The 20,876-nt window shown below is 37.2% G+C and overlaps 3 protein-coding genes across 11 annotated transcripts in view; 2 read left to right on the top strand and 1 right to left on the bottom strand.

Moving 5' to 3' along the window:
* Positions 1-873: 873 nt before the first annotated feature.
* On the bottom strand, positions 874-9,903 carry LOC122397167 (lethal(3)malignant brain tumor-like protein 4). Of its 5 annotated transcripts, none has more exons than XM_043396115.1 (17): positions 9,878-9,903; positions 6,862-7,066; positions 5,923-6,217; positions 5,592-5,831; positions 4,438-5,063; positions 4,204-4,363; positions 3,945-4,116; positions 3,679-3,862; positions 3,410-3,608; positions 3,116-3,333; positions 2,808-3,036; positions 2,528-2,717; positions 2,331-2,452; positions 1,873-2,245; positions 1,726-1,800; positions 1,346-1,655; positions 874-1,264 (listed from the first exon to the last, which is right to left on the bottom strand). In XM_043396115.1, exons 1-17 carry the CDS (start codon positions 9,901-9,903, stop codon positions 1,139-1,141), a joined length of 3,750 nt encoding a protein of 1,249 aa, XP_043252050.1. In that variant the 3' UTR covers positions 874-1,138. The 5 variants fall into 5 exon arrangements, with proteins under 5 accessions (XP_043252050.1, XP_043252052.1, XP_043252051.1 ...); XM_043396117.1 differs by having other exon boundaries at positions 9,779-9,894; XM_043396116.1 differs by lacking the exon at positions 9,878-9,903 and adding an exon at positions 7,488-7,842.
* Positions 9,904-10,455: 552 nt separating this feature from the next.
* On the top strand, positions 10,456-13,903 carry LOC122397217 (protein-L-isoaspartate O-methyltransferase domain-containing protein 1-like). 5 transcript variants are annotated; one of them, XM_043396235.1, is made up of 6 exons: positions 10,687-11,180; positions 11,802-11,903; positions 11,975-12,126; positions 12,191-12,325; positions 12,407-12,658; positions 12,746-13,903. In XM_043396235.1, the coding sequence occupies exons 3-6, from the start codon at positions 12,036-12,038 to the stop codon at positions 13,324-13,326; spliced, it is 1,059 nt and encodes a 352-aa protein (XP_043252170.1). In that variant the 5' UTR covers positions 10,687-11,180; positions 11,802-11,903; positions 11,975-12,035; the 3' UTR covers positions 13,327-13,903. The 5 variants fall into 5 exon arrangements, with proteins under 5 accessions (XP_043252165.1, XP_043252169.1, XP_043252170.1 ...); XM_043396230.1 differs by lacking the exon at positions 10,687-11,180 and adding an exon at positions 10,456-10,506 and having other exon boundaries at positions 11,802-12,126; XM_043396234.1 differs by lacking the exon at positions 10,687-11,180 and adding an exon at positions 10,604-10,640 and having other exon boundaries at positions 11,802-12,126.
* A 979-nt stretch (positions 13,904-14,882) lies between these two features.
* LOC122397465 overlaps positions 14,883-20,876 on the top strand; it is a 34,045-nt gene continuing 28,051 nt past the window's right edge. The window contains exons 1-4 of the mRNA XM_043396616.1: positions 14,883-15,378; positions 16,881-17,455; positions 18,731-18,841; positions 19,973-20,061. Coding sequence (XP_043252551.1) covers positions 16,896-17,455; positions 18,731-18,841; positions 19,973-20,061 — 760 coding nt within the window. The 5' untranslated portion in view covers positions 14,883-15,378; positions 16,881-16,895. The remainder of the gene's footprint in view (positions 15,379-16,880; positions 17,456-18,730; positions 18,842-19,972; positions 20,062-20,876) is intronic.

Genomic DNA, 20,876 nt, shown 5'->3' with positions numbered 1-20,876 from the left:
TTAACCCCTTAACATTCGCACCTTTTGGTCCTAACTCACCAAAAGTGATGAGTTGTTTTTATTGGATTTGTCTCTAGCCTACGTAATAATGTTCCTTTATTTGTTAATTAAAAATGTTGTATGTTGCATTTTTTACGTAGAATCCGAAGAAAAACAATTATTTTCAGTCCTTAAACGGTCAGATTAGACAAAGATCGTTCCAAAAAGCATATCTATCAGGCATGGGCGTAAAGGGGTTATGATTCATTTATTGTAAGCGTTTTAAAGGTTCGTTGTAGATTTAAAACACTGTCAATGTGTTAACAAGATTATATACAGATGCAATATTACACCTGTTAAATGAAGTTCAAAGAAGATCTTTTTCCTAAATTTTTTCTTTGATGCAAATATTAATACGGGTTCGTTATCTTTTCTTCATTAGTTACATATTTGTAGACGGAGGTAGTCAAATTTTTCGTTATTTGGAAATAAAATTTGCCCTAAATGATATAAGGAGAATATTCCTAAGAATTGGAATGCATAGTTTTACGTTGCGTAGTAAGATTACGAAAAGTTATTAGAATCTATTTGTGATTGATCTATTCTATAGTTACGAAAGATATGCGATTGTAGTCTTCTCAATAAATTCGTTCAGACCTCATCGCGTCTTTGACTGAAAGTAAATCATATTTGGATTAATATTGCATATCGAAGGTAGGGATAATTGTATCGACGCTCCATATATTTTTGTATTACAATATTTAATTATTAAGATCATTATATTTACATTTGTACACGATTGAATGCACTTCACTGTATAGGAAAAAATTAGAACGGTCAATCCATAAGTACTTTATGCGCGTACATTCGAGCTATAATATCTCATGAATCGGCAAAATCATAGATTTCAACTTTCAAACACAATTTTCTTTCTTTTTCGTTCAATAATTGTCTTTCTCTTGATCGAATTCGTCACAATCCCGCTCTCCACGTCACAGTATCGCATTAAATGAATGATTTTCAATAATGATGGAAAATATGTTTCTACCTCGATGATGTGTTAAAGTTTTTTAAATAAATACGTTCGACATTATCGTCACGATAGCTGCCACTTTGCACTTTTCAATACCCACTTGTATGTGCGTTCATCGCACCTCATTCACGTCGCCCTTCTACGAAGGAGTACTATGCTATTGTACAATTTAATTGCAGGACCAAGACGAAGTCCCAGCAACGATACTAAATCCTCTTGAGTCAACATCAGAAATGCTTCGCCATCGATACTCTGTAACGTAAAGTTTCCGTATTAAGCACACACCCGGACTCCTCCAAATATTTGCTTTGCAAAACCTTTTGTATTACGTACATGTTTCCTAAACATATTTCCAATTTCTTTACAGTTGGGAACACTTTGTATAAATTTGATCACTTCCTCGTTTGACCATCGTCGAGGATTAGTATTTTGCCTTGCTACTACCCTGTTCAAAGCATTGCTATGCTTCGCCCATATATGCGGTGCATCGGGTAGTGGATTGTACCCGGGAGTATACACAGACTGATATAGTTCCGTACGTAATTGTTTATCCGGCATATTTGCAGCGTACGGTATAGAAGTTAATGCTGTATCGCCGTACGAGTTCGAAAGGGGAAACAAAGCATCTTCCGAAATCTGTCGTCTATTTAAATACGGAGGTGATTACAACCCGTAGAAAGAAACGTGCAAACGCGACAATAAAAATTACAAACCTTTTCTTTCGTTTCCTCAAGAGTTCGTCGTCGTCCGTTTGCCCATCGCTGAGATGATGTTTTGACTTACTCGACCTATAAACCGTAGATCGTTGTATACAGGCGATAATATATAAACGCGATAAAAGAAATGTTTGAATAACTCACTTCTCTGAATTTTCAGACTTGTCATTTTTATCGGAAAACTCGCCGTCTTCTAGCTTAAAATCTTTTTCAGTCTTCAATAACCGTTCTTCCATGAACAACGGTTTCTCGGATTTTTCAGGTTTCTCAGATTTCTCCATTTTTATTTTATCAGTCTTTTCTGTTTTCGGCTTGTCCTGTACATCATCTTCGAAATCGCAAGTTTCGTGCTTCAGATTGAGCCTGTCGGATAGTTGCCTAACTTTATGAAGATTTTGTGGCGAGTACGGACAACCGGACGCAGAGTTGTGCGTTGCGAATTTAGGACCTTTCACGTGGCCGGTTCCTGTACAACCATACGTTCCGCACTCCGGTCTATCGTTCAAATTTTCGGGTGCTATGTAAATGTTACATATACGATTATGAAACACAGAAACGAAGCATTCAAGAAAACGATATCAGAAAGTATTAGTAAATCTTACTTAATGGCCGTTCCAAAGGGTGACCCGTTTTCAAACACCAGCCCATGGGATGTATGTCTGGGGAATCATCGTCCACCCAGTAAGCATGATTCTCTGGCCATCCATCGAATCTTATTTTTAACCTGTAACGCGAACCTTTGAGTAATTTCTGTCCATCTAAGCACTTCGGTAGACGTAAATATTCATAGTTTACGAACATATGATCTTTTACGTCTTCGACCGTTGCTACTCTTATGAGCTGAGGCACTCGTTTATCAACAGCCTCTAATTTCATTCCACGTTTGAATCCGCAAGGTGGTCGTTGTTTGAAAGCTCTGGCTGGTGCAACCATGGAACGAGTTTCTCTTAGATACGCGTCCCATGTAAAGGATTTCGGATCTTTGTAATCTAAAACGAATATTTATATACCGATTTCTTTTTATTTTAAAAAATAAATGCTACATTCGAATAGATACACCTGGAAGAACTTTTACTTACTGTTCGGTGGTGTGAGACTATGACCATTGTGATGACACCAACCCACCGGATGAATGTACGGCGAACTTGCATCTGCCCAATAATCGTAAACTTCATCCCATGAATCGAAATGAACCAATATGCGGGAATCCATTAGGCCTGCTATACTAGCTACGCAAACTAACGAAGAATGTTTCCTATCTACTGCTTCCAATTTCATTCCTACCCGGAAACCAGTTGGAAATACCGACTGAAAGTACCCAACATACTTATTAATATTATGAAATTTCAAAATAAATAATAGCTCGATTGAAAGTTGCGTCGCTTACACTCTTATTTGAAAATATATTTTTCGGTGCTGCGGTAGCTTTGCAAATTTTAAGATAAGCGTTCCAATTAAAATTATTGGCTACGTAACCCTTCGGCGGATCTAATCGATGTCCATTCTTCTCTGACCAGCCAACGGGAAATATATCCATACTGTCTGCATTTACCCAGAAATCGTAGTTTTCCGGGTATCCGTCGAAATGCAAACGTATTCGATAACCTATTTGTGGACGAATACGCTAAATGTGTCGCATAAACGAGAAGGAACGCGGTGCAAAAAATGTTAAACGACTTACCTACTACTTCAACGACCGTGAGAACACAATAACGCGACGGATGTTCTGGATCTATCCCTTCCAATTTCATTCCAACTTTGAAATGATTTTTACTATACGGGAAAGCGTCTTTGAATAATTTAACGGGTGCAGCCTTCGCCTTACAATGTTCGAGATACTTTGCCCACGAAAATCCGAGTTTTCCTGTCTGCCAAGGATACTACATACAGAGACACACTTATAAGCAGTACGTTACAATACATTTGGAAACGAAGTTCGGTTACACGTACCTTCGACTCATTGTAATCTCCTTGACTTTCATCGTCCATTCCTGTAATAGTGTCTTTAGTGTCCTCGTCTGTTTCAGATTTTATTTTATCTTGCCCTTTTTCCTCTAAAGATTTATCTTCTAATTCTTTAGATTGTTGTTGCTCTTGCAGTAGTCTTTTACGTTTTCGTTTCGCGCGTATGTCTCTATAAAAACGAACACGTAAACAAACATTATGAATGTTTGATTAGCCTATAAATTTTTTGAAAAATATGTATTAAATCTTACTTTAGATCTTTGTCCTTCCGCATCGAAGGCTGTTTCTTAGATTCTATTATTTCTGTGCACGTTGGACTACATGATATTGGACTTTCGAACTCTGCAGCTAACCCATAACATCCGCAGCCTTCACAATGATACATTGTATCCGCCGATACAGTCCTGGATTTTCTATCATCGGCTATAAAATCAAATGTTTGATAAAATCTTAATACAATTCTGTTAGGAGAGTAGTCCCGATTTATGTTAGTCTACTTACTATACTTACGTTTCTTTTCAGAATTCACATTATTAACAGTTAAAGGACTGGACTTTGAAGAGTTTTGAGTTAAACAAACGTTTTCTTTGTCGCCAATACCATCTTTCCCTTGTTTGTTACTTTCATCCTCTTCTACCACTTCCATAATACCAAACTCATTCATGCAGAACTATAAAATACACTCGTCACTTAAAAATACTAAATTGGCTATAACTTAATTCTTTACAGATACTAAAGATATACCTTCAATGTACTTCCAGGAAGAGTACCAACACCATCCTTCCAATCTAGCACCTTTGTAGCATCGAAACTGGAATCGTTCGGATGGTTAGTATTCAAATGGTCTTTTAGATCTTCGTAATTACTAACTTTAGTATCATTTTTATTATCCAATACTGGCTCGATACCACAACTCGTGCGTGTTTTGATAATTTCAATTTTTATGTCATCGTCCATAGCAGCATTAAGCTTCATAGTTTTGTCCTCGCTAGGAACTACTTTGATCAGAGTAATGTCATCGTCGTTTTGAACTTTTTTGTCCTTATCTTGTTCGGATTCGGGACTGCTCAACGCATAGGTTACATCGATCATGCTGTCCTGCGGAGACTTCGCAAGATTTTGTTTCTTCAATCTCTTCTCATTAGAGCCCCTTAATATATTACTTATTGTTTTTTTCCGTTTCTCAGGCATACCAATGTCATCCTTCTTTGGAATAGGAGTAATAACAGCGGAATCTGGATTTTCTGTAATTTTTATGCTGTCCGTGGAATTATTGTTTCCTTTATTTGCATTTAGCAAACTCATTTTTGCAATGGGATGTAGAGGCGGAGGATGCGTGGCAGAATTTGTTGTTTTCGATTCCCGTAAAACTATAATACAAAAGCAAGACAAATGAACATTTTTTGCTGAAAATTAAACGGGTTAAGAATAGGGGTGCGCGAGAACCCGAAATATCGGGTCGGGTAGGGAACACGATATTTTTTCGGGATCGAGACGGATACCCGAAAAGTTTCGAGAATCTCGAATTTTCGGGATTCCCGATAATTCCGAGAACCTGATGAACAGCGTACACAATGCTCAAGTACTAAGCACGCAGTCATACGTTTGTTTACATCAGGTCACATGATTCTTAGTATCCGTGTCTCCAATAACTTCACGAAAACTGGCAGAAGAAATTGAAAGAATGTTGTTTATCGCGAATTCTTTTCAAGAGTCTCAAAAATTTTCGGGAAACCCGACTCCTTCGGGAATCTCGAACTTTTCGGGAAACCCGATTCTTCCGGGAGCTAGACCCAACCCGACTCGACCTCATCCCGATTTGTCCCGACCATCGGGTTCCCGATGTTTTCGGGTTCTCGCACACTCCTGGTTACGAAGAAACGTCTGCAACTACATACCTGTAATGGTTCCTTTACTTTCTGTACTGATTTGGCCATTATTGATTTTTAAATTAAACATACTAGGCTTAGTCGGTCCACTTTGCTGAGGAATACTGACTGGTAATAACAAATTTGCCATATGTTTGGAAGGTTGACTTTGAGATCCTGAAGTAGTGCTTGTTGATGTTTGAGCTAATTGTGATATAACTGGTGCAATTACTAATTTTGGCTTAGTTATTTGACTTGTGGTCAAAGCACCTATTAAAAGATATTAACAAACAAATGAAAATTATCCTTACAAAATGGGTCTTTGCTATCTGCAATTTTATTATTAAAAAATTTTAGTTACCTGCTGGAATAACAACGGATTCGCGTGATTTGTTCGGTTTAATAAGAGTGCCAAGATACGCAAATGTATGTTTGCCTGCTTGTGCATTACTTTGATTTCCTTGAGAAGTACTTAAGGGCACGATCTGAGCAGTGGACGCGTTAGATTTTCTCAGTAATATGTGCTTCTGGCCTTGGGAAGTTGTTGTAGTACTGACTGTATTAATTGGCCGATGAATTACAATATGTTGTTTATTTTGAGTAGTGGTAACCTGACTTGGCCCTTGTATAAATACTTTATTTTGTCCAGTAACAATCTAGAATAAAAATGAAAGAAACATTTAATTAAGGATAAAGAACAAATCACATGTTAAAATAAAATTGATTCAATGATTTTTGACACTTTGACATAAATCAGATATATAACTTTGATAACAACTAGTTGTGTAATTTGACATAAACTTTTGCTTTTAAACACATTTATTCTTCTTCGAACAGCACATTTCAGCTATCACTATTCTAACATTATAAGACAACACTAAGTAGTTATGAACATAATATTTAATTATTGCTACAAATCTGTATTTACTATAAAAAGATGAAATACACACTGCTACCATCTACACACAGAGTATAATAAGGCTTCATACTATATACATGTACATTATATATCAATTCACATACAACACACTGAAACTTATCTACACTCTGTCAGTGCATACTTGAAGTACCTGAATTATTCTAGATCATTTTACACAATTATAGGTTACTCTGACCTATATATGTAACCATGCAGTTTATTATACCATATAGTACAAAGTACTAATTCACTTACATAAGACTCAAAATTATAGGTATTAATAATTCTATAGAAATTTTTGTTTAGTTGTATGGAATGTGTAACATAAAGAACAAAAATTACTGGTTAAAAAATATTTGAATAAAAATTTAAATAAATTACCTGGTTATTAACTGGATTGATAATGGCAGCAAGTTGAGTAGCATTCTGCGAAACTAAACTCTGATTTGTTGTAGTTGGCGGCGCAGAACGCAATTTACTTGGTTGAATATATAGTAAAGGCATGACGGGTGTAGAATCGTCCGATTGCTGAGCCTCTGTACTGCTATTCTCATCTAAATCATCAACCACTATTTCTTCTTCCATTCTATTGAAAAAAAAGGTAAAACACAATATATTTGTCTGATGTACATACAATATTTCCTTATGCAGTTTTGAATTTTTTTTGTTAATTACAAGAAAACATCTCGAGAACATAAATCATATTTTTACAGATTCTTTGTTTGTTTATTCTTTATTTATAATTGCATTAAAATGCAAATAAAAATATATAATTGCAGTACTTAAATAGTGAGCATACGTTAAGGTAATAAATGAATACAAATGTGGACTTAAATTTTATCCATATTTGGAAAACTGATCTTGAAGGATCATTATAAAAAAAACAAAATTATGGAAACACGGTTAGTAATAATGTTAAAAAATGAAATCGTACGTCAGAAGTTGTTTATACGGTGAATTATAAACGATAAACACGTTATAGAAAGTATGTTAGAATTTTTACAAACCTAACAATGTATAATGTCTTCTTTCACCAAATAGGATTATTACTAGTTACATAATTTGTGTCTAATTGCAATCGTAAATAATGCAAACATGGATAATGTATTTGGAGAACAAGCGTCAAACAAATTCACATGCTTTAATAACTAACGTCGTCATGTCCACCGATAGCCATAACTGGGCGTTAAGAGAATCACTAACTCGATTTGAAATACGCGCCGAACTATTATTGCTGAGTAGAGTTACGTTAATATTTTTCACGCTTTCAAATAAGTAAGCAGACCGAAGAGAATTTATTTCTCGCATTCTACGCGAAACCAGAGAACAGTAGAACAAGTCTTTTCAACAGTTACAATGCTGATATCTTCGTTCAAATACTTTTATAAAATCCATCCCCGTCGCGCATCACGAATCACTCGATGAACACAACGCGCACGCACACTTTTCACTGGAATAAGAGACACGCATTAAACCAATGAAAAATCGATCCCTTGAATGAGAATCGTTACCACGACACGAACAATTATTACACAGTAAACGTGGAACAAACCGAATGGCAATTCCACGGGTTTTTAAACGATTATTTTAGCATATCTTTTAAGCGTTCGAACCTTCATTCTCCGTTCGCTACAGCTAAGTCCTCATAGGCTCTAACTGTAGTAGCGACGGCGCAACAGGCCGCTTCCTATTGGTTAATCACTGCTCCACCGTAGAACAAATTCGCGATTTCGACCAATCGAAACATTCTCGGTGTACTGTTAACCGCATTCGACATACAGATTTTTCCTAAACACAAGTAATTTTGAAATCGTTTAAGGATCGTGGCCAGGTGATCGATAACCGTTCGCAACGAGCAGAAGTCCGTTCGATCCAAATTTGTTCGTCCATCCAGTATATTTACATTGTTATGTCTCTCGATCATTCTCCCGCGCAAATATTATGCAGAGGGGGGAAAAAAAAGACAATCAATTTTCTGCTGATCGATGCAGGTTGAACCAATATTTTTTTTAAAAAGACAAATCGTGATTATTCATCAATTGTTCACCACGTTGTCTCGTTGAATTTCGAAAGATCGAATAAGTTTCGTTAGGAGTGTGATAAATCAACTTAAAGTATGCACCGCACGTCATTTCCCGAACGACGTTTATCTCAGGTACAACTATTTACTAAATTATATTACTTCATTATTGCAGATACCCCTGGCTTTAACCAATGGCAGCCAGTATTTGCGTGACGTCGTATTGTTATCGTAGTTGGATTGGTTAAACGAGCAATACATACGATTGGGAAAAGGATTCTGCCTTTGAAACAGTAATTTTGACAAGCTTAGTGAATTTAGTAAATTTGACGATCAATATTTTCCACTGTACCGTGCATAAAAATATCTTGTATATTAATTCGGTAAAAATGCTAATTGTAGTCGTCATTTTGCGACCGAAATGAACGCTCAAGTTTCGATTTCGATATACTTCTGCGTTAACCTCCAAACTATAAAACTAATACTCGTAATGCTCGATGCATTATCGATTCGTATTAAGAAATTTTAGACTAGTACATATTATTATTATCACGCATGGATTTAATTTATTATTCGATAGATATACAAACCAGCGATAAACAATTGTTGCTACACAATTTATTGCAATTTTGAAGAATTAATAAAGTCAACATAAATTGATAGCAACGATAATAACACGACGTAATCACCGATTATGATTTTCTTTTAAATTAGAGATAAGGCGAAAAACAAATTTTGCCCGGACAAAAGAAACAATTTCTCAATTGTTATCGTTTTTCGCAACGTAAATATTACAAAGACTTTCGTTACTTCGCGAAGAAAAATGTTTGGAATTTATGTTTTCGTAAAGTACGCGATAGTTAACGTAATATATATCGAGGTTATTTAAAAGTTTTTAAAAACGATAATAAAACGCTAGGTAACTTGTTATTTTGACTTTAATGCTATAAATTGATCGTTACGAATACGTAGACGTAATCATTATCAAGACACCAGTCACCGATGTTTTTAAGTATTTCGTTACGAGTTGGAGGTAAATTAAAAAAGAATGTAAGCAAAAATCGTCGTAGAAATCGACACAACGTCTGTTCAAAAGTTTGTGCACGTTACGTTCATTCAGAAATACTTTGTAACTTTTTTTCAAGTACACTAGTATGAGAAGTTATGGGAAGCTTTATAGGTATACTTACTAGGATAAGTGAATGTTGGTCTAACGAATTATGAGCGGTAATTTTAAGGATATACTCTAACGAATAAGGATTGTAAAAAAAAAATTACCTTACCGATAAGAATCTGAACGTTTAGTGATATCACTGTTACATTTTACACGCAAACAACACATTGTATACATAAGAAATTGTATGATAATAAACTCACGTTTTAAAGTTGTCAGTCGCCATCATATGCGAAGAGACGGTATCATTCTAAATACGCATGCGTAGCGACCCATGTTGCTTCTGCTGTAAAGACTCATTCACATTCGTACTTATAGAACGGAACGAGATAAAAATGTTCAACCACTTCAGAAATATATATTTGATGGTATATAATAAAAATTTTTATTTCTCAGCATTATCGCCGCCGACATAGAAATGAAAAATTAAACGTATTCCGCAACATACAACTTTTACATACGAAATATGATTCATATATAATTTATATTCACAGATATAAACTTCTAAATGGTTGCATTCCTTCCCTCGTATTAGTACATACACGAGATGTGGTAACGATCAGAAAATTACTTTTTTGGGAATTTGATAAAGTAACATTATATACTTTTCCTTTCGAATGTGTATGTACGAAAACAATTTACATTTTCAGTTATATAAAATAACAATTAAATATTACGTTGGACAGCAGTATCGATCGAAATAAAAGAGAGAGTCAGTATATAAAAAATTAAATGGTGTTGACGAATACATTGGAAAACGCATTTCGTAGTTGGCTTCCGTAGCGACAGCGTCGTCGTATTTTTAATAGTACAGTATAGTAATAATCATATGGTATGTATTATGTTAGTTTGATAAATTTAATTCGTCGCGATGTTCTCTGCTGTACGAATATCGTATTAGAAAGGAAAGACGGATGTGGCGATTATAAAGGCAAAATTAAATCGAACTTTCAAAATCGTCCGAACGTATGTGCATAATTTGTATATGTATATATTTACATTTGCATTCAAAGTATATGTCGACGAATATGTAACGCTTGCGCTCGATGTTGTACGCTTCAAAGAGGCCGATTAACACACATGCGCAATTGGTAGAAAAAGGTAAAAAAGATGTAAGGAAAGTAAAGCTTCAAAATCAAAAAAAATTGCACGAAAATAATAAAAAGGGAAGTAATCGTGATCACGAACGATCTTATTTCGCTTCGTAAAACTTGCCGGTGCATTGTTTAATTGCCACGAACAAAGTCAACGAAAACACACAATGGCGTAGAAACAGTGTCTCGCATTATTAGCTAATGGACTTGATGGACCTTATGCTTAACAAAACGGAAGACACTGCCAGAGTAAATGCGGCCTGTCACAGCAAAATGTTATATTACAATGTGTGATACTGAATGCTTGCCGTAATACGCTAATTCGAATATGACAATTTTTTTTGTTTTTGTTTTAACTTGAACCAACATTGACTCCACTATCTGTTGCCGCTGAATATACTGTTTTCATCTGGTAAGGGAAAATTTTGATGAGAATGCTGCAATAATTACGCGCGTTTAATCCTTCGTGTTTTTAACATTTTTATTCGATATCGCGAACTTTATGATTTCGTTTCGTTCGTTCGTTCGTTCATCGTGAGATATAATAGTGCTCGTCGTAGTTAAATATAATATTCTTTATTCGATTTGTACGTTCATCGCGTTTTAACATAATCCTAATACGGTTGCATTTTGATACGTGAAATTAACAACAATTTGTTATCAACGGATAAAGTATATCACGATAGATTATTATTTGTAATGTTCCCTGTGAACTCTGATAGTCACAATTAACGTATTATACTTTGACCTGGTAAGTTATTTTTGTTGTAGAGTTGTGATCATTGTATTGGTACAGCCTTATATTTTAAAAAGGATGGTAACTGAATTTGTTGGTATTGCAATAAATAATGAATATTATATAATTAGTAATAGATATAGTTTATATAATAGTATTAATACAGATGATAAAAGTTATTGTATTCGTTACAAACATCAAAATATAGTAGATATTTAGATTTTTACTTATTCACAAAAAAAATACTTGAAATATACGCAAGACAAATGTTTAACCATTGATAAAACTTTGTTACAGACAAACAAGTTTTCAAGAATGGGGTCAACCGAAAGTATCATAAAAAATAATAATGATTTAGTAGATAATTTAATGAAGTTTGGATATATAAGAACAAAAGAGGTGGAGCAAGTATTTAGAGCAGTCGATAGAGCAAATTATGTGATATCTCGGGACAGAAAAAATGCTTACAGGGTTCTTGCTTGGAAGTATGGCAAAATACATCTGTCAGCACCACATGTGTACAGTAAGGTGATGGAAGGTCTTTGTTTGAAGCCTGGGCTGAGCTTTTTAAATATTGGATCAGGAACCGGTTATCTCAGTACTATGGCAGGGCTCATATTGAGTAAGACTACTGCTGTTTTAATAAATTGGTATAGAATATTCGTGATATCCTTTACCTTCCTTAGACCAACATGGAACAAATCATGGCATTGAATTGTACGAAGATTGTTTAAAATATGCATACGAGCGGCTAGAAGAATTTAAGCAAAAGTCATTAGCTCTGGATGAATTTGACTTTTGTGAACCACTTTTTGTACAAGGTGATGCATAGCAAATTTAGTAATGAGTATATATGGCTCCTGTCAAGGCAGAAAAGAGTCATGTAACTATGTATTTAACAGGGAATTGTCTGAACGTTATACCAGATAGACAATACGATAGAGTGTATTGTGGTGCAGCATGTCCTGAATCACACATAGCGAACATTAAACAGTTTGTGCGTATTGGAGGTATCCTCGTGATACCTTTTGAAGATGACTTACTTTGTGTACATAGAATGAACGAGGATACTTGGTGGCAATCCACGATGATTCCCGTATCGTTCGAGACGTTGGTTGTTCCTACTGATTCTGAGCAGACTCCATTTTACTTACGTACGTGAACTTGCAACTATCCCGAACCGAAGGTATAGTATTCGCAATTTAGATTTACCTAATCAATGGATTTTCAACATTTTGCAGCTGAATGTCATCCGCTGTCTTTGCGGGAATTGTGTAGAGGTAACATAAGAAATCGGTTAAGAGAGAAAATTTGGAACGAGCACAGTTCTTGGTTGGAAACCAAGAAACTTATACTTTTAGGACAAGAAAGTGTGAAAAAAAACAACGTGAACGACAGTGATTCGGTGAATTCTGAAGAAGCTAACAATACGGAGAACAGTTCGAGTTCGATGGAAGAGGAATTGGATAGTATAGCTCAATCGCATAGCGGTAACAATGTTAACAAAAATATTACGACTGATTCACATTCAGACGAAAACGATAGCGAAACAACAGACGATGATGATACCTTTGCTTCACGGAAGCAGATGGCCAAACGAGAAGAAACAGTCGGTAAAGTATTGGTCAATGTAAATGTGAATAACGATGAGGACACAATGGAGACAGATCTGGGCAACATTGATATTGACACTAACAAAGCAGAGATCATCACTCATCACGTAAACAGCAAAGCCCTTTCTACTTATATGATGGAAAAGATACATCAGTTACCATTACCTTTTTCATTGAAGTTGTACATAAATTACAATCGACAGTTATAAGATAAGTAAATTACGTTATTCTTATTTAAATAAATATATGTATATATGTATATGTATAGGAGATAAGTCGTTACGATAATCAGCGAAACAACACGCGTTTTTCGAGGTCGGTTAGATCGCAGGCCGATCACCGAAAATAATAAACACGCGACAAGTGAACAACCTAGAAAAATAAGACAAGGCGCGAATGAGTGTGTGAAAGAAAGGAGTGTGCGAATAGAGTGCAAGTGACAAAATAAATACAAGTGTGATAGCTTGCGAAAAGGAATTATTGTACGAGACAGTGACCAAGAATTTTTGCGAGACAATTTCAAGAAGCGTAGCGAGTGTTCAGAGTGATAAGAGAAAGAGAGAGAAAGAGAGCGCGTTGCGGTTAAGAGGAACCGTCTACCGTGAAAGACTGTGTACATTGTTTAAAATTAATAAACGGCGTGTTCGTCAAATCTATGGTAATTATATAAAAAAGGCCCCCTTTTCTAAATAATTATCAAATCTATCTTCTATCGATCGACCTGCGAAATTCCTAAATATGTATACATTTTTATTATGCAATAATTTACACGACGTAACTGTTAATGTGATTTTATTTTTTTATCCTTGAAATCTGAAGGTCCTTGAACCAGTCCGTACCTCTCCTTCACGCCATATTCGAATTAGAATAATAATTATCTTCTCTTATCTCGTCGTTTGCCCGAACTACCGTTGAATTTTCTCTGCTGATTTAAGCAAGATGGAATAGTACGAGTTTGCTTTGTTAATTCATATACACCTACTTGAACTTGTTTCTATCAAACAATATACATATCTATACACGAACGAAAAGCATATGTACAGATATGAGTTTTGCATTGGGTGCACGCATCTGCTGCTGTTCGTTATTATCGCGAACGATTTCCAATTTTTATAAAAATCAATCTGATAAACATTCGTCGAAAAATATTTTAAGATGCAATAAGGTACGTACTGGGTCCGTATAAATGTTGTGATGGATTGTCGGCAGATGGCTGAATCAGTGCTTTTTTACGTAGTCTCCCCACCACTAGTAAGGATAGCTTCTACGATGAGCTATAGCGGTACGAATGATGGAAATGGAGTAAACGCGATAGGCAAGTGTGGCACTGGGCAATCAGTTGTGCAGTCCTGATTTAAATATATGTATATTAATTTCAAAAAATAATTTTACTTTGTCCCATAGAAATAAATAATTGCCCCACAGAAAGTTTCAGCAAAGCATTAGCGGTCGACAACGTGTTGATAGCTTAAGTAAGCATTTGTTACGAGGATATTTGTCTAAAATGACTTTTTTAGGCAAACGGCACACCGTGCGTCTGTAGACTCGGTTAACTACGTCCCTGGTGATCCCAATAGTCTAGTATCACGTGACCCCTACACGAATTCGAACCGCTCGTTTTGGCGGTGGGGTTGTCGACATCCCCGTGGAGCCACCACCATCTTCTTCCCGGTGATGAGAGCGTCTGTGTGAGAGCGAAGGGTGGCACTGAGGGTGCGCGCGGAGAGATCAGCCGTGCGGAAGAGACTAACGCCCAGCTGCTGAGCAGATCGCGGGTTTGTACGTTCGCGATAACGCTCCCCGAGTGCTAGATCCGATTTTTAATCGTCCCCAGATGACAGGGGACGAGATCGATCGTCGTTTCTCGTTCCGTCTTCTCGCGCGCTGATCGTCGCCTCGACTGGCTACGCTCGAACGAACCACTTCTCGCCCCGTACAGATCGTCCCACGTAGACCGCCAGCATCGATATAATACGTGATACCATGACTTTACACCCCTCCAAATCCACGGTTCCTCGATATATGTTTCATTCACGAGTGAGATCGTCCCCCCCGGGTGTTGTTTCTGTGCGGGAACGAAGTGTGACCGTCTAACGATACGAAACCTGTGCTCCGGACAGTGTTGAAGGGAACACCGACGCTCGTTTCGGATCGTTCTCGATGCAAGGGGTTATTTCAATCGCTCGATTAGGACGACCGATGGCTCGCTCGATCGACACTTTGACAACCGCCTCTTCTAACCAACGCTGAATCCTGACTACGTAAGATACGGTGCCTAGACGCCCGTAAATCTTCTTACGAATCGTATAAGTAATTAAAATTGAAGAAGGCTGAGAACAAACAAATATTTATTTATTTTACAAAGTATCCCACGCAACTGAGTAAAGCTATATCTCTGAAACGGTTGGGGTTGTAGCATAGAACGATGCAGAAAGTGAACGTAATTGTATTCGTTTGTAAGTGTACTATTACGCGTTAGAATGTTTGTAAACATGAGCCTATGTCTAATATCGATCAGTGTAAGATTAACTTTATCATTAATGACTTCACCATTAATGTGCACCATTTGCGAGTAGCGAGAGTGTAGATACGTTTATTTTGTTTATTAAATGTAATCAAAATGATCGCAGTCCTGAAAAAATGTTTAGACTGCAATGGAAGACCATTTGACTGTTTGTTGTGGTGCGAGTATCTCCGTAATATACCAAAGTAGTTTAGTAAACTTTCAAACGGTATAATTCTTGGACTACATATGTATTAGGTTTAGAAGTATCTTAATATTTTTTAGTTGCAGTAATGCAAACAAATGCATGAAATTAATATCAAAACATGCCTTATCGTAAACCGACAAAATGCAGTCGTTTCTGAATGACAAAAGAGTTGCGAACGGTCAAAGACCTCGAACGAACCTATTGTCCGTTAACAGTGTAACAATGCAATCGTCATTTTATTTCTCGTTCCTCTGTGTCTGTTTGCGGTCGTTGACAAAACTGAAATTTATGGACGGCTCTAAGTGGAACGGCATCGAACCGAACATTATTGTTTATTGGCAACGTTTCAGGACCGGGAACAGAGAACAAAGTTAACAGATGCGACGACTCGAAACGTCAAGCGTCTCTCGAGCTCTTTGCACCGCGTCATTAATAATTTATCAACGATAACGACGTTGATGATCCCGTAGGGCGTAGATGAACGAATTATTAAGAACCGAAATTCCAATAACGTTTGTGATACGTTTAACACAAGAAACTACGATGTAACCAGGAAAGGGATAATTTAAGATCGAAACATTAAAGCGTTTACAATTGAGTAGTTATGTATACGAATATTCTTATTCTGAAATGCACCAGTATTTCGATTGGCTAATCCTCACCACTGTGGAGGTACATAGTACTTAATGTAAACAAAGGCGAAGCACATTGTGTTATTATTTCCTATCCTTCGTTCGCTGTTCTTTTCTACGTTCAGCGAGACACAAAGAATGAATGGCCTGTGCCTTTTCCGGGAATTGTTTTAACCCTTTGCACTCGTATTTGTATTCGTATTTGATCTTTTATCACACACATATTTAAACAGAAACTAAAAGAAAACATTGCAACAAGAGTCCCTAGAATGAAATACTAATGTAAATATATATACAATAATAAAATGTAGGATGGCGACTATATGGCGACATACGAGTGGACAGTGCATTTACGTATACAAAATATAAAGATAAAGCTCATATCATCAAATGGTTTAAGTTGTCTGATTCTGTTTCCAGACCTATTCCTCGAAGATGAGGCCCACGATATGCAGTGGCATTGGCCTTCTTTCCTGCCTCTGGTGCTTCACCGTGTTCGGAAGTTACGCGACGACCGAAATGGCGTGCGGTGATCGTTTGACGGCACCTAGAGGTGTCATCCAGACCCCGAATTTTCCCAGCCAGTTTCCGGTTCCCATCAAGTGCCGTTGGTTGATCGACGTGTCCGACATACCCGCGACGAACAGCTCGATCGTAGTCTATTTGACGCAAGTATATGTCTACAAGGGGCTCAGTTTCACCGAGTACGCGTACTACGAGTCAGAGAGCACGAACTTCGGCGCCACGTTGCTCAAGGAGATCACCGAAGGCAACGTGTTCGAGTACCGATGGTTTCGCACCTTTCGACCGTACCTTGTCGTGGAATTCGAGCTGGACAGACTCGAGGGCAACCACGTACGTGTGCTGAACGATCTGCTGGACGTGTACGGTTTCAACGTCACGTACCAGATGACAGAGAACGAGCCGAATTCGGGCTCCTGTTCCGTCCAGGCCTGCTCTTTCACCGGGAACTGCCTCATCTCGGAGGATTATGCGTGAGTTTCGTTCTCGTTGCACAATCGTAGAGTTTTTAGATCCTCGTCGTTTACGTAGCAACGAATAAACGGAGAAAATTAAGAGCTCATAAAACGATGTAATTTTAACCCCTTCCCGTGCCATTTAGCTCGACGAAATCCGGGTCCAAACGGCAGGTACCAACGCGCGGTAAATAGACCAGACTGATGCTAAACTGCTTTGTAACAGAAGTTATAGGAATCGTGACCGACTCCTGTGGCGTACTGATAGGAACTAAAACTCAATCACGATCGTCGTTTACTGTCCGTGAGCCTGGCTCGTAATGTTTACGTTCGGGCCGACTTTCTGTTCGCGAGTCTGGCTCATAATATTTATGTTTGGGCCAAAATCTTTGTCACGAGTCAGACTCGTTAAAGTACGAGAAGGGGTTAGTGTTAAAAAAAGCAAAAGCATTTCGTGTTTTTTTTTTTTATTAATAACAAGAGAACTGTGGAGGATATCGTTGTAATTCTAGTACTGCGGATGGGCGGACACGTTTTCTACAAGCTATTAAAAAGTCGGGAGGTTTATCAGTTTTTGAGATATCACTTTCATAAACTTGAAAAGCGCAGTTTCGCGAAAAACGCCTTTAAAGTTTCCAGTAACGATCAGCGCACCATACAATCGCGACACTCTGTCGTAAAACGCCGTCCTCTTCGCAACTTTGTTAATTTCTCGAGTTTCGATCTGAAAGTTTTCCAAGGACATCTTTAAGACCGCACACAATAAGAAAATAATGCCAAATCTCGGCTGCGTAAAACGCGAAACCCAACTTGAGTTTTAATATTAAACTGGCTAATAAACGTAGATTTTATGAACGTTTATGGTGCTTATCTTGTTCGTTGAAACCTCTCTTGCGAAACTTTAATAAAATAACAATTATTTTGCTCATGAGAAAGGTCTTGTGTTTCTTTGGGTCTACATTTTCACTTACAGTGTGCTTTTAAACAGGATACTCGTTTAATATTTCTAGGACGTGAAAATAAACAGTCACACCTCTGGAACTCCGAAACAGTTTCGAACATTTGTACGTGAAGTTGTCTCGCGTTTCGAAATTTCGTTTCGCGGACGATAAATGGAAGATAAAGTTGAAATGAATTCTAAAAAGGGGTGGTTTCGCGTTGCAACCGCGATATGGTATCAACTCATGAATCATTAATGTGCCTCGGGATTTCCGTCGATTTGCTCGGCGTCACCAATGCTACGTTCACGGCGTCTGTGCAAATAACGAGATCACCCGTTGGTTTTCTTTGCAGGAGTTTCCGGTGCGATTGCTTCGAGGGCTTTAGCGGAAGGAACTGCAACGAGGGACCCTTGTGCTTCAACGATAAACGCAAGCCTGTGTGTCAAAATGGTGCCACTTGCAGGTATCACCGATTCAAAATTATTCTTCGCTTCTTTTTCCGGATTGTGGCGTTACGTATACATTTTTCCCCAGACGGTAATTATACTGTAAAAAAGAGAGGGAAACTCTAAAGAGGTCCTTAAAGTAAATAATTGCCAAAGTAGTTCTTCCTATAGGCATCCCATAATTTTATTTATCAAATCTACGCTAATTGCTAGTATGGGGTCCATATCGCTCCCCGTACTCGCCGCCAAGGGACCGTTCCTCTCGCAAGCACTCGACCGGCCTTCCGTTTGCATATACAGGCCACCTCTGGAAAAAATTTTAATGGGGGATTCTAGAGGCCAAAATAAGACGAAAATCAAGAATACCAATTTGTTGATGGAGGCTTTCTTAAAAAGTTATTAACGTTTAAAGTTCCGACCGTACTGAATTTTTTTCTCGAAAATGCACAAGATTTCGGGGGTATGTCTATTCACCAAAAATAATTGTAATTGACCCCCGCAACCGAAAATAATTTGTCCAGAACGATTTGAAATTTTTTTTTCGTTGAAATATTTAGGCACCTAATTAGATTTTCGGTAAGGAATTTTTTTCTCGAAAGCGCATAGAATTTCGCGAGTATGTGTAATGACCAAAAATGATTGTAATTGATCCCCGCAACCGAACATAATTTTTCCAGAACGATTTGAAATTTTTGAATTTAATTATTAATAACTTTTTAACGATGCCTCCATCAACAAATTGGTATTCTTGAATTTCGTCTTATTTTGGCCTCTAGAATCCCCCATTAAAATTATTCCCAGGGGTGGCCGAACACCCTGTATGTACATATTAGATCCTCGACTGACTCCCAATAGTCCGGCAGAGTCTGCTGGGATGCTTTACCGATGAGTCTGCTAGCAGTCTCTCCCTATCCTTTTCTTACAATCTAATCTACAGGACCCCCAAACTATTATCAAATATGAAAAGAAGATCGATCGTTGAATAAATGTGTGTGAGGTACATCTGCGAACCGGAAGCACCGAGCATCCGCGAAAAGCAGATCTTACGGAGCTCCTTGTTCGCGAAAGAAACTTTTTCGACGCAAGTTTTCCGACTAACCAGCCCGCGAATTGAACGATAAATAATAAACTCGTTTTAACTGTTGCAGGCAAATTGGTGCAGAAGCGATGAACTGTCATTGCCCCGACGGCTACGTTGGATATCACTGCGAGATCCAACTTCTGGACGGAAACGACGGTAACCTTCGCTTTCTACACAGGGTGGACCATTTATATGTATACAGGATGTTCGGCCACCTCTAGCAAAAATTTTAATGAGCGATAGTAGAGGCCAAAATAAGACGAAAATCAAGAATACTAATTTGTTGATGGAAGCTTCGTTAAAAAGTTATTAATAATTAAATTCAAAAATTTCAAATCGTTCTGGAAAAATTATTTTCGGTTGCGGGGGTCAACTACAATCATTTTTGGTGAGTACACATACCTCCGAATTCCTATCTACTTTCGAGAAAAAAAATCGAGTAGGTGCTGATATTTTTCGGCGAAAAAAAATTTTTCAAATCGTTTTAAAAAAATTATTTTCGGTTGCGGGGATCAATTACAATCATTTTTTATCATTACACATACCTCCGAAATCGTACGCACTTTCGAGAAAAAAATTCCTTACTGAAAATCCAATTAGGTGCCTAAATTTTTCAACGGAGAAAAAAAATTGCAAATCGTTGTGGAAAAATTATTTTCGGTTGTAGGGTTCAATTACAGTCATTTTTGGTGAATAGACATACCCCCGAAATCTTGCGCATTTTCGAGAAAAAAATTCAGTAAGAGCGGCACTTTAAACGTTAATAACTTTTTAACGAAGCTTCCACCAACAAATTAGTATTCTTGATTTTCGTCTTATTTTGGCCTCTACTATCGCTCATTAAAATTTTTGCTAGAGGTGGCCGAACACCCTGTATACTCAACTCTTGAATAATCAAATTATATTATAATAGACAATACTTCATTTTTATTCGTTTAAAAATTTGTTTTTCTTATTATCTAATTTATGTT

The sequence above is a fragment of the Colletes gigas genome, unplaced genomic scaffold (assembly GCF_013123115.1).
Source record: "Colletes gigas isolate AHSC1104 unplaced genomic scaffold, ASM1312311v1 Colletes_gigas_Sc00009, whole genome shotgun sequence".
In the NCBI taxonomy this organism is placed as follows: Eukaryota; Metazoa; Arthropoda; class Insecta; order Hymenoptera; family Colletidae; genus Colletes; species Colletes gigas.
The sequence above is the reverse complement of the archived record's forward strand: the minus strand, read 5'-3'. Positions and strand labels throughout refer to the sequence as shown.